This window comes from Argentina anserina, chromosome 3, assembly GCF_933775445.1.
Source record: "Argentina anserina chromosome 3, drPotAnse1.1, whole genome shotgun sequence".
Lineage (NCBI taxonomy): Eukaryota > Viridiplantae > Streptophyta > Magnoliopsida > Rosales > Rosaceae > Argentina > Argentina anserina.
Genome location: NC_065874.1, coordinates 15,894,947 through 15,909,277, shown reverse-complemented (window position 1 = coordinate 15,909,277; position 14,331 = coordinate 15,894,947). Strand labels below are relative to the sequence as shown.

Sequence of the window (14,331 nt, the reverse complement as noted above, 5' to 3'; positions counted from 1 at the left end):
AGGCAACCGTCATGAAAAGGAAATGTAGTAATTATCACACCATTACGTACATAATATTATTATCAGTAATATCATAAAAAATGAACAAAAGGTGGGTGATCTTCATCGATCGATCTGGCCGGTACATATTTCATAATTACATTGCATATATTCTTCCTCAGGAAGTAATTAGTTATAGACTCATATTCTTATATATTTAGTATAACTAGAAAATAACAAAGACAAACTATATAACAACCATGAAATGAGGTGTGATTGCTAGAAGTTGTTCAAAGGTGAAGAGAAGTGTCCACATCCGAATCGTCAAGTTTTCCTGGTCTGCGCATGACTGCTTGATAATTTTGCTTGCTCTGCAAGTAACTGGGTTGGAGGTACATTGAGACCTGCGGCTGCGAAACTGTCATTTCAGATTGAAACACCAACCCTTTCGGCTCAAAATGCTCGGCGACCTGAGTTTGGGTGGCCCTCTCTGCAGATTCGGCTATGAGCTGCCTCAAGAGCTCTCTCTCCTCCCTCATCTCCTTGGCCCTCTGCAGTTGCTTAAACCTCTCCTGCAACAAGGCAATGGAAGAATGGACTTTAACAGTTCCATCATTAAGGCTCTGTGATCTAGCCATAGGAAGGTGGAGGAGGATAGTGTAATTAACTTTCAATGAGACTAATGAGAATGCCCTTAAGGAGGAGTTAGAGGTGTGGCATTGTGGTTCTGTTAGTTCCTATATATAGGAATAGGAGTATAGGACAGGGGGTTAAGTTGAAAATCGTCATTAATTTATTCAAATCTTTAGCCATCTAGCAGATCCTAATCAATGATATAAACAAAGAAATTGAAGTATCTGCAGTTGCGGTGCAAAGCACCAAAGGCCAAGAAGGCAAAGGTCGGGGACTAATATTCTCACTAAGTTGGGTTTGGTAAAATGTGGAGAGGCAGAGAGACACAATAGAGAGAAGATGGTGGGAAAGAGAGTCCAAAGGGGTGTTGTGTTTGTGTAATTTAGCCATTGGAAAAGCTTTTGTGGAGGAATATGTGGATGGGTGATGCTTTGTCGGCTTGTCTCCGAGGGACTTGATTTGGCATTGGAGAAGATGTAGCCTCTTTTGGTTAGGTTTTGGTTGGATCTTATCATTATTTTTTTACCTTTGCACATCTTCCTTTCACCGATCCGGAGTACAGAAAATAGTAGAAACACCATCGATATCGATGGGAAAATTCTATGGTGTTCTGGATGATGACTTACTTACGCCTGATGATAACCAAGAATTCTTCTTTAACTCTTTTCTTTAGTCTGGGGAACAAATAAACTTGGAGAGCTGGGGGTGTTTGATAATACGAACGTTCTTATTGAAATGAGAGGAAGAGAACCTACCAAAATGCTCATATGTCCCTCCAGTGAGAGTTGGGAAAAACCTCTTGTTTCTGTTAACTTTCTGATTTGGTCTTTAGTTCTTGGAGGAAATGGAAAGGAAGACACATACATTAGATTGGATACCTTTTCTTGGTTCTTATTTCAGGTTTGAATTGCTTAGTTGATGATCAAATAACTAGATATTTTAAATTATGTCAAAATCTTTGATGAGATCACAACCACTTGATATCAACCAAACACGTACTCCCCGAAGTCCCGAACGCACATTTTATTCTTTGTTATTTAACGTTTAAATTTTGGGAGAATTCAACAAACGTTATCTCAACTATTGATCATTCTAGCTTTTAGTACTTCACATTTGAAAACGATCGCATTGATACCTCAAGTTTTTTATTTCAGCCTAATTTAGTTCCTTCTATTAATTAACATTATTTGTGGCTTCATTACCCACCAATTTTTAAAGGCATTTTTGTGACTTCATTATTTTTTGATTTCATCTTTCATTTCCTCCAATTTCAACTTGAGAAATTTAGAAAAATAACCACTTTTTGAGATCGAAATTGATAATAAACCCAAGTTTTAGATTTTTATTGAAATCTAACCTCTTTGATTGTTGTAAAGACATAACTACCCAAAACACAAAATTCACCTTTGACTAACGTTTTCTCTACTACGAGAGTCTGCAAACTTTTAATCTCTGAACCAACCAAGAGTTTTGAACTTCTGATATGATGAATTTCCACGAGGATGAATTTCATGAGGTGAAACATCTTTGTTCTATGACATACATGTGTGGAAGTTTCACGTTCTTTTTGGCATCCCTTACGGGCATTACAACTTGATCAGAAGTACTACATGCTCTCATCATTGATTATCTAGTGCTTATTACAACACCCCATATGCATGTTTTCTCCATATTCAAGCAAGAGACTAACCACGGCAAGAACACGTCATTCCAAATGACAACCTCCTTTGCATAATCCTACCAAAGATGGCGAATTCTCTCCCCGAAGAGATGCAGGGTTTATACAAAGATGAAAAGTCGACGTGCTATGTGGCAATAATAGACCAAAAAACCTTCAATCGTGTTGAGGTCGACAATTTTGTTGTCTCCAGTTAGTGTCTAGCTATGAATTTATGGATTTCGACAGAGTGTACTAAAATTAAAATCTGTTCTAGAGGGGATACATGTCAGGTCTAAGGTCACGTTCGTCATTGGCTTTCAGTGAAGCTTTCTATTCTTTCAATTAATTAAGCTTTGGGTAATCATGTCTTTATACTAGGCAAAGAGGTTAGATTTCAATAAAAATCTAAAATGTGATTAATTATCAATTTCGATCTCAAAAAGTGATTATTTTTCTAAATTTCTCTTTCAATTTTTATTTTTTTAATAAAAAAACCAAGTTAATTAATTCACATCATTTCATTATAAAATTAATAAACATTCTTCATTTACTACAACTATTACAAACAAGCTAAAATTCGCAATACAAAATAAACCAGCATATATTTTCTATTGTATATGTCCATCAACCAACAACCATAATATTATAATAATATGCTCAAAACTCTATCATAGCTCATAAGCATTTAAATGTTTCAAAAACAAAAGAAATACTTATTTAACAACAGTCCCGCTCACCTACGAGATTGTTTTCAAGGGACAAAATGGGATAGTTCGGCTATGGCTGTCAGATCATAATGAAACACATCTAAGGGCCCAAATGAAATGTAAACACGTTCCAAGTCTACACCCAATTATTTCCCTTATCAAAGCCAAGTCGAAGAACAACAGTGAACAATCTGCGTTCCCATTTTTTGTCCGCACATAGAAATTTGAGAATTACCACAAATAAATTCCATCCAGATTGAAAAGAGGACTGAAATTTGAAGAGAAGATTGAAAGTTTAGGATGGTGAAAAAGTAGTTTACTTCCATGATGCAAGTACTAGAACCTAAAGCATGAAGGGATGTCATAAATGATGAACACTTCCTCGATTTAGAATCAAGATTTGGAGTCAGTTTCTCTTCTTGATAAACAAGTTCGGAGAGCCTCATGAATAATTATAAATTTAGGGATTATGAGAATTTGGGGTTGAGTGCGAACAACTCCATATAAGATTTTTGGGTTTGAACCAAAATCCCAGATTCATTTCTATTTCAAAAAAAAATCAAAAAGATTATTGCTTTTTCGGCAAACTATGGTATGATTCTTTGGGGTTTCTTTGATTTGAAAAAGAATCGAAAGATCCAAGAATTCCCAACAAGTTAATTTAGTTTTCTCATTGACATTGAAGCTTAATCACCTTTTGCTGAATGATTTTTCAGTTGAGCGTTAGATGATAGACTAAAAAATAACATTTATAGAGATAGATAAGGAAAGAGCAAAAGAAAAAAAAAAGCAAAGATTACCATGAATGGTAGTGGTTTATGGGTTAAAAGAACTCTATGTTCGTTCTTGATGGGGAGGAGAGAAATGAGAGAAATAATTGAGTGTAGATTAGGAACGTGTTTACATTTCATTTGGGCCATTAGATGTGTTTCATTAGGATCTGTCGACCATAGCCGAACTGTCCCGTAAAAACAGTCCCGCATGTGAGCGGGACTGTATATAATAACAATTGGTTAATTTGAATGGTATGAAATGTTGGCTATATAAACTAAGTGAAATCAGTGGAAAATAAAGTGACGAAAATGCTTTTAAAAAATAGTGGGAAATGAAGCCACACACAGTGTTAATTGATGGAAGAAACTAAAATTAGGCTGAAATATAAACTTGAAGTACCAATGCGATATTTTTCAAATGTGAGATACTAAAAGTTAAAATGACCAATAATTGGAGTATCGTTTGTTGAATTCTCCTTTAAATGTTTATCCTAAACTCGAAATTTTTAATTACATATTATTTCTCCCAACAGTTCCCCTCACCCCAATTTTGTTTGAGTAATGAGTACCTATCTAGCTTCATAACAATTTCGTTATATTTTCATCAATTGCAACTTTAGTATATTACTCTTGAAATGTCTTAAGTTCAGTCGTCAATCAATTTAATCAACAGTATTAATGAACTCTTTCATACATCATCTCACTTCTTGTGAAGCACGCTAATTGAAAAGTTTATCAGTTTTCGTTTCTGAATTAAGTGTTTTTTTGTCAAAATAGTATGAGGATTGCAAATTCTTTAGAAATTAACATGCCAAATTAGGTTTTACGGTACGTATGAGACCTTTATGGTAAAGGAGCGTCGGACTTTGGACAGAATGTTTGGATCGAGTGTTTGGACTCCCAATTAAGTACATGCAGCTAGTATTCATCTTCGTTTTCATGTTCTTATCTGGATCTTTTGGATATATTATTGTCGACGACATAATTTTCATGAAGTAGTTAATGATATAGACAAGTCGATTTTAAACTATCATATAATTCAATATTCATGCCCTTGTACTCTTGTAGCTAGCTTACCTAAATTCGTACACGTGAAAATTGAAACTGATTAATCATGGCTAGCTTGATGTATAGTACTTTTCTCTGTTTGTGTTTTAACTTTCTTTCTGGGGTTTGTGATGTAATAATTGGAATGCTAGTGAAGCTCCTTTGAAACCAATAAAATTATCCATTTCAGCAAGTTTATGATTTGCTCCTCTTAAACTACATACTAGCTAAAGTGGTCCGAGTATTAATAATAAACACATATTCCTTAGAATGCACTAGATAATTTTGATATTCATTATCAGCCTGGATTCCCCCCAGAAGGCCCAAATGATTCCTATAATTTGGAAACATTGTATTGATAAAATTATATTTGCATACAAAGTACGTAAAGGCTAACGTTTATGTTTCCTCATGAATCATGATGATCTTCCCTCCCTTCTATGTTTTGGTTGTCTTCTCCTGCCAAATTTATCAAAAGCCTTCATTCTTAATAAACCAGGTCCCGGCACTGTCCCAATTTCCAGCCCACGGTGCCCACTGATGACTAGTGGCCTGCTGGGGAATTCAAACGGAAAATCTACCAGGGTCGACTTGGCGAGTATTGCATGCTGTCATGCTGAAGGTGGTGCATGAGTGCATAGCTTTTAAAATCTCAGAAACTCCACATTTCTCCGACAGAGCCCGAGTTTTTCCTTCATACATATATAGGAACTCTTGTCAAACGCAGCCAATTGGGATTTCCATATGGTATATGTTGGAAAATGGTTGGAAAAACCATTTAAAACCAAATTCTAATTGATTAATTAAATTAAGTTAAACTTATAATTAATCAAAGATGAACATAGATTTGAGTTCTCCATAATGAGGGCTACAAGATCATATGTTTGTTTGTGTAATTTGGTTTGTGGGTGAATAAGAAATTGTCACTCAAAGATGGCTACTTAGAATGAGGGAATGGTATTTGTCCCACATTGGAAAAGAGAAGTGTTGAAAAGACTTTATATAGAATTCATTGTGTATGGATTGTAAAGTGTGTAAGCCCCCGTATACCCTCTCGCGCACGCGTAGGGGGTGCAAATCCTAGGTCGCAAGGGAAACTCGTGTATGCCCGTGTGACCTGCGGACACGAATGCAACACCGAATTGAGGGTCGGAACGCAGATTTTTTTTGCATTTCCGAAAATTCGGTTTTGACTGTTCAAATTCTTCTTTTGTAACAACTGAGTTATTGTGTGTTATGGAGAATTATAACAGAATTGAAATCAATGTTTGATTTTTTACAGCCATCTTATTAATTGCTGATTGCAAATCCTCACAGTATAAATAGACACCATCCTTTCATTGTAAAATCATCCAATTCGAAACACATTTCTCTCCCACTCTCAAAGTTCTTAGTTCTTCTCTGGTGATAGATAAAGGTACCTTTCGAGTTCGTTGAGGGTTCTAGTTAGTAGTGCAACTTTCTATAATTGTTTAGTCGTTATATCCTGGGAGACAAGCGCCAAACATCCTTGCACCGGTAGAGGAGGCGTAAACGTTTTAAGGACAGTGTGGTATCACACGTCTCGACTTGTTCTTCTATCACAAATCGTTCGGTATTTTTGTTGAATTTATTTTCGTGTTCTTCATTTCTGATTTATATTTATTTATAATTCAGCTTATTAAATTATATATGCAATATATCATTGATCTTTACAACAGTATAGGCCCCAACATGGTTGTGGGATACAGTAAACATTGCACGGAATTGAAATCGATCGAGTTGAGGTAAACTGGTAATACTGATCTGTTTCTGTTGGAAGCTGGGTTCGGGAGAACCGGAGAAATCCAAAGACTCAAGTCGAGGTGAAGTACGTTTAGTATCCTAATTCTAAGGATGATCGATGGTATGTAACATACGTAACCGGCCGTGAGAATGTTGTTGACTTGTTGGGTAGGTTAAGAGAGCAAAGCCCTAACCAATTTCCGCTGGCCGGTTTCTGGAATCTTTCCTTCAAATTTATTGCTCAAGATATCAATGAAAATTGAAGTAAAAAACCATACATGAATTAATTCTTTTTCCAGATTTAATTATCACTAATGAGTATGCATTAAGCATACGAATGACTTGTATACGTGGCATTTAGACAAGAATATGATTGTCAATGAGTCGTGTCGGGTTAAGGTATTTTACGTGTCATAAAATATAACTCAAATTTAACCCATTTAATAATTGTGTCAAAAATGTAAACTCAAACTCAACATACTTATTAAATTGGTTACCCGTTTCCAACCCATTTAATACATTTAATATATATATCATGCAATTTATATAAAATAAGTAATTAAAACAAATATTTAAACAAAATAGCAAAATAATTTATTTTATTACCTATATTCTAGTTCAACTGGAGTAAATACTTATTAAAACTATATTGCAAATGATGATACTTTATTAAATTAGCCATGTATATGTTTATTATATATATAATTTTTATTAATTTTATATTAATCATGTTATGCGGGTTCATTTTGTGTTAATGAGGTTGATTCATGGTTGACCCGATTATTAAATGGGTCATGACAAGTTAACCAGCCGCTAACCCGCTTTTTAATCATGCGTGTTCAACTTGCTTTATTTCGTGCGGGTTTCGAGTTGATAAAATTATATAAATGATAAAAAAAAAGTTTTTAAGATTATTACCATGATTATAATGAATATTAATTAACTAAATTATATAGACTATGGGTTTTTCATTATTTTGGTAAAATATTTTGCAATTGTACTAAATATAAAAGCTATCCAAAAAGGTTACAACAACTACAAATAGATGTCGTGATCTCAATTAACTATTTATATGTTGAGGAAATTGATATATATAGATATATATCGAGGTCTATATTCTAAATTTATGTTTAACATTTTTTTTGAAGGAAATATCTTTAACATTTAAATCTACCTTAAATTTAATATAATATATAATCATTATTATCTGTCTTAAAGATAAACCATTATTATCTATGTATTAAACACTCTCTTCTTTGTTTTCTCCCGTGTTTTCCAAAAGCTCAGTGTTTTTTTTTTTTCAAAAGCGGTTTTCTAAATTTCAAAAGCATCATGAACCTATATTTTGAATTTCAGCTGTTGGAGAAATCTATTCTAGCCAAAAACAGCTTTTGGAAACTTTATCAAACACGATTTATTTTTCTCAAAAACTGAAGTAGCCCCAAAAGCAATCCCAAAATATGTCCCAAACTGGACCCTAGTCTCAGTTTTATTAAGCTACTTCCTCTTCTAGGAGGACTGTAGGACGTACACGACTCAAAATTCGTTCTTATTAGCGTTATTACCCCAGGAAGTTTGGTTCCTTCCACTCTATATTAATCTCTATCCCTCTTCATGGTCCTCTCTAATTGCTATAAAGTGGGAGCTCGTTTGCTAATTTTCAGAAAGAAAAACATGTCTTAACTCAATGATGAACAAAATAAATAAAGGATCAAGTTCGGAAGCCATAAAACTCCTAGAACTTCCTTGGGACATCATCATTGAGATTTTGAGCTGGTTGCCAGTCAAGTCGTTGCTAAGGTACAAGTGTGTCCAAGCGATGGTGTTCATTAATTCAAGATGACGAGTTCATTGTAAAACATTTGGATCAGAGTAGTCCTACGGATCACTTGCATTTGCATCAAACCGATCATAAGAACTTCTTTATATCTACTGATGGAGGGTTGATTTTGGAGGGAAGTTTGAGTACTTCTAGGGTTTTTCGTATCAGAAACCCTTCAGCCCAGCAAGTGCTATACCTCCCTGATAGACCCGAGTACACTAACATGGATTTTGTTTTTAATCCATCTACTCGCGTGTGTAAAGTGGTATGTTGTGTTGTTGGGAAGATAACGAAATTCACTATACTGAAGCAAGTTTGAAAGTTTTAACTATTGGAAAAGATGAGCAATGGCAAACTCGATGTGCTCCTCCCCAACCAAAGTGTGATGATCGCTCGCCTCGAATACGTGAGAAGGATACACTTAAGTGGAATATAATACTTAAGGCTGAAGTAGAAGTGGCAAATGGGCCCAAATGTCCGAGCCCGGACCCGGACCCGGTACGTTAAAAATCGGCCTAGTCTGGTCCGAGCCTGTTATTATAATGGATCGGACCGAGATATTTTGGTCCATGGGCCCGGCACAGCCTGAGCCCGTTTTTAGCCCGGCACGACCCGAGCACGATAAATTCATGGGCCGGCCCGTTAAACACATAATTTTATATTATTTATATCAATATTTAAACAATTATCATTATTAAATTTGAATATTATACTTTTTAAATTAAAATCTATTGATTATTTCATTATTGTAACTAGAATATTTCACAAATATTATCAAAATAGTGAATAAAACGTCATTATTTTGAGATACGTAAAGTTTTAAAAATAAGATTATGAAATGTGTGTGTAGTATTTTATTTATTTTACTACTCTAAATAGTTATATAAAACAAATATTCAAAGTACATAATATTTTTTATTTTAATTGTGTCATATAATGCTAATGGGATGGGCCGGCTCGCTTCTTGGCCCGGCACGGGCCCGAGCCCGGCACGATAAATAAATAGGCCGGCCTGAACACGACACGAATACGGTTTTGGCCCGTTTAAAATGGACCGACCCGGCCCGTTTGCCACCTCTAGGCTGAATGGATTGCTCATTTGAGCCAAATAATTGGGGTTAATGGACCAAATTCACAAGAACATTTCTTAATTGCAAGCTCAATATTCTTTGGATGCGTGGAGAGAATGTTTCAGCACTACTATTCTGCCACATGGAGTTTTCCAATACCTGACAAAAATTCGGTGTTATATTTTGAATAATTGGACAATTGTAGCTGATATAACAGAGGAAACCCTTCAATTTTTAGCCTTGGCGGACTTTAAAGAGCATAAATTGAATGAAAACAAAAACAAAATTCCCTGGAAAGCTTTAAAGGATTGTTGCCAATATTTAAGAGAACTAACTTGTTCAACTGACACTACTATAAATCAGGGCTAACAGAACATTTAGTTTAGGGATAAATAAACAAGTGTCCCTATATCATTGCATTTGGGGACATACCGTGTCCCTAAATAAACAAGTGTCCCTATATAAACAAGTGTCCTTATATAATTTCTCTTCAGACTCTTTCTTTTATCCGTGAAATACCATGCCATATAGAAACCATTGGCCGCCATCAGACTAACTCATTACCTTATCCATGGAATACTATTTGGAGTGAACTTTGATTTTACATGTGATAAGAAAACGGGGGTAGTTACCACACTTAACCCTACAGAGAGAAATTATACAAGCCAATCCTCATAACGCTCAAAGGAATGATGTCGGAAATGCAAGCTAGCTAGTTAATTTGTATGATATATTTTATGTGTCGTTGCAATTCAGGAGATGCTACTCATATCATCATATAATATAATATGATGATAATCTACAGTTCTTAATAAGGTTTTTCAGTTCTTCAGATAACAACACACCAATATTCATTCTGAAAATTAATAACATGTGTGGGATAGACCTACCTGGATGTCCACATCTCTCGTTAATCCTCATCGATCAAAGAAACCGATATTTAGACATAAATAGTGTATGTGATGTTATTTCATTAAAAACTTTGTTAATTAATAAAAACTTCATATATAGGTGAAAAATAACCTAACCTTGGTAAAATGACCAAAAAAAGTAAAACGCATCCTTCACATTTGACTGGGCCAGTCTTATGTCACAAGCGGCCTTATGCCAATTTTTTTGTACGGCTGTGGTATATATGTATATATACAGTCTCTATCCAGAGTGAAGGTTCACTCTGAAGTTTCAGAGTGAAGTTCCAATTTTGGCACACTTTTCGGTCAAATTTTTTCACCATAAATGATTCAATATTTAGGTATGCTATTCAAGATCATCTCTACAAAATTTCATCTAATTCGGACCACCGGGAAGTCGCCGGAAGAGCTCGAGTCACCGACGGTGGTTGATTTCGTGGAGGATGAAGTGCGGCGTGATTCGAGTCCCAATCTTCTTGCACATGGCACCGGGGGTGAGGAGCAGTGGAGAGGAGCTATCCTCGAGCGCTTGCGTCACCTTTTATACATTTTCTAAAATCGGAAACTAACTTCCGTCGATGATAACTTCCACCTACGACGTCCAATTAAGGTGTGTGGCATGTCCATGAACTCATATCAACGAGCTCTACAACTTTTGTGAATGAAGTTTTCGGAAACGAATGACGAAGATAGAAGTCAACTCTCAAGTCACAAACGTAACGTTTTTCCAATTTAAATTTCCAAAGATGGTTCCGTTTCATTTGAGATCGTCGAGAAAGAGAAAAATGCGATTTATTCAATTTTTCAAGTTTAATAATTTCCAAGAATTCATACAATTCGAACCTGAAAATTTGGGGTATTACATATGTAATGTGGTACACTCCCACAAATGTCAACACCGCCCCTTGATTCTTACTCTGATTATGTGTAATATCTAGATAATTTATAATTATTTTCTAATTATTGTTCGAAGATATTTAAATTAGTGGTGATCCGATTATATAGTATGAGGGAGAAAACGAAAGTGTTTAAGCGATTTTTACTCGGAAACGTTACCATGAGGGGTCAAGAGTTGACTTTTTATCCGTTAGGAATCTTAGAAAACTTCATTCATGAAAGTCGTAGAATTCGTCAATACAAGTTCGTAGACGCACAACACGTTTTAATCAGATGTCGTATGTGAAAGTTGTTAGCAACAAAAGTTTGGTTTCCAATTTTGGGATGAGTATAAAAGGAAGGAGAGGAAATTAGAAATTAAGAAAATCAGTTTCTTCCCAAAATTAGCTCGGTTACTGTTCACCCGAGCTCGGGTACTGTTCACACGATTTTTCTCTCTTGGTTGTTATCTCTGACGTTTGGCGATGGAATTGAGTGAGACCAGTGGCATTGGAACCGTCTCTTCGTCCCATACTGATCTGGGTTAGTGTTTGGGAGAGATTCGAGCTGTTTGAAGTCCAAAAATGAAGAACAAGGCAGCTATCCGGTTTTAAAGAAGTGAGGAGAACTCCCTCCTCCGGCAACCAATCAAGGTGATTCTTCTTGTGTTTTGAAACTTGTAGGATTTATATCAACCCTGTAAAACATATTTATCTATTTCGAAACACACAAGGAGAATCGATGATTTCTTTTTCTAGGGTTTTTGAATAGTGTTGATTTTTTGTTCTTCGTCGATTAGACTGTTTAGGCTTCGATTTAGACTTTGTTGTCAACTAGAAAGTTGTTGAAAATGTTGCTTAGATTGTGGTGGTAAATTTTGGTGATCATTGGTGGTCACTGGAATAGTGGTAATGCCACCACTGTTGGCGGCATATGGCGGTATGTTGGGTCATATTTCGGAGTAATGGTTTACTCCATTATGATGTACTCGTTGATACAAGCGTTTACATAGGTCATTTGCATGTGTTAGATTAATTCTTGAGTAAGTTAGTTGTTGTTAAAGGTTTGGTGATTTTAGGTTGAATTTGTTGTTGGTTGTTTTCGGGAGTTAGACTATTCTCGGTTTGGTGGTTTATTAAGTGAGACATGTGTCACTTAGGTACTTGGAGTTCGTTGAACCAAGTGAGCGAATCTCACTTGAGATTGCAAGTTGCTAGCGGGAGTGAAAATTTGAGTAAACATCACGTTAAGCTAGTTACCCATAGCGGTAATTAGGCGTATTTAGTATGCGTTGATTATTTGTATGTTGTGAGATTGATAGATATATATATATATATATATATATATATATACCTTTAAGTGATAATGAGATCGTGCATATAATTCCATTGTTTATATGTTGTTATATTTTATTTATCGCATTGAGATATTATGCGCGTTTTGTTGGATTATATTGATTGTGGTGAGTATCAAGGTGTTTTGCCTTTAGTGGCAGCCTTGATGGTAAAATATCTGTGAGTGTGTGTATGTCTCGCATAGTGGCGGCCCAATGTTGGATGTTTTGACATTGTGTTAGTGTTGATGTACCTATTAGCAGGGTTCTTGATCCACCAACCTTAAAATCGTTCTAAAAATATAATTATTTTGAAAATACATGGACTTGATCAACTACGGTCCACGGGTAAGTAAAACATGATTTTATTGTTATGATTTTTAAAAGGGTTAATGGTTAAAAACTATGTTAAATGATTATGATGTATGATTCTTATTTCTTAGATTTATCTGTTTGATAAGTGATTTTCTGAACTACGTTATTACGCATGAATCACTAATTGTTTTTATGTGCAGTGTAATCTCCTGAACTAAGTTATTATGTATGGATTACACTTTTCTTATCTTTTTGCTTTTTGTTATACGTGAATTCTTGCATGATTCACTAATTGTTTTCTTGTTTAGTGGTGTGCATATATATATCATGTATGGATTGATATATATTGTACGTGGTTTTAATATTGAGTCTTGTTAAAAAGTTTTCTAATCTTCGGACGGTGATGTCATGTAAATTGGAACCAAGCCTTGAGCGGGTGTTGGTTACGATCAGTTAGAGCTATCAGTTAGAGCTCTAGTATGTCTGCCTTGTACTACATGAGGGGTAACCAGGTGAGCTCCCCGTCTCATGAGTACACATATTTTAAAATGATATTTGGGTAACCAGGTGAGCTGCCCAAGTCTCATGAGTACTCATATTTTAATATGTTATTTGTTACGGATAACCAGGTGGGCTGCCTGAGTCTCATGAGTACTCATATTTTAATATGTTATTTGTTACAGGTAATCAGGTGGGCTGCTCGAGTCTCATGAGTACACATGCTTTAAATATGTTGATTGTACATTTTCTTTGTATGTGATGTATGTTTAAATGTTGGTTTACTTATACAGGCTGAAAAACTTACTGAGTTTGTGTTTACAATCTCGGTGCACCAAATCGATGGTGTATGTGATAGTTCTGCAGATGGGGATTAGCCGGCTCGGAGAGCTTACTCGGAGGATTATTGAGGGTTTCCTTCTTCTGTTATGGTGATGATTGAGTGAATATTACATTTCCCATTGTTGTAATACTTGAGTGTATTAACACTGGTGATGTATTATTCAAGTCGACTGAGTTGAACTGTGAATTCAGTTTCGATACACTGTTGCTGTCAGATGATTTCAATATATTTGAGATTATTTTATAGTTTTCATGGTTTTGAATTCGAACTTTTATCATTCAAAATTTCGGGGTCGTGACATTATGAGAGCTTCAAACAAACTTTAGCATATCAAGCATTATTGAACATAATTTCCAAATGTGGTCTTGGCAAATCGATGTATCGTCCTCAAATCTTGATCCCTTTTTTATCATGGAGAGAAGACTGAAAAAAGTTCGATTGCGTTGGAAATCAGATTGATCTGCAGTAATCTTCCGTCAACCAAAACATTCAAATCTAATGAATTCTATATTACATTATGAAAGATCCATGATACTTTTAACTTGCTGGACTTAACCATTCTGGAAAGGGAATATACATATGGCTATATATATTCGTATA

General features: G+C 35.3%; 2 protein-coding genes across 2 annotated transcripts; one reads left to right on the top strand and one right to left on the bottom strand.

Moving 5' to 3' along the window:
- Nucleotides 1-269: 269 nt before the first annotated feature.
- LOC126787160 (uncharacterized) lies at nt 270-617 on the bottom strand. The gene has a single exon (XM_050513085.1). The coding sequence runs from the start codon at nt 615-617 to the stop codon at nt 270-272; it is 348 nt and encodes a 115-aa protein (XP_050369042.1).
- A 7,633-nt stretch (nt 618-8,250) lies between these two features.
- On the top strand, nt 8,251-13,765 carry LOC126787159 (putative F-box protein At1g32420). The gene is given in 5 exon segments (XM_050513084.1): nt 8,251-8,375; nt 8,377-8,650; nt 9,537-9,765; nt 13,574-13,581; nt 13,682-13,765. Coding segments are annotated over 5 exon segments (720 nt in total).
- The last annotated feature ends 566 nt before the right edge of the window (nt 13,766-14,331 follow it).

Coding starts and splice junctions, on each gene's coding strand:
- LOC126787160 (XM_050513085.1), bottom strand. CDS start 617: ATGGCTAGATCACAGAGCCTTAATGATGGAACTGTTAAAGTCCATTCT.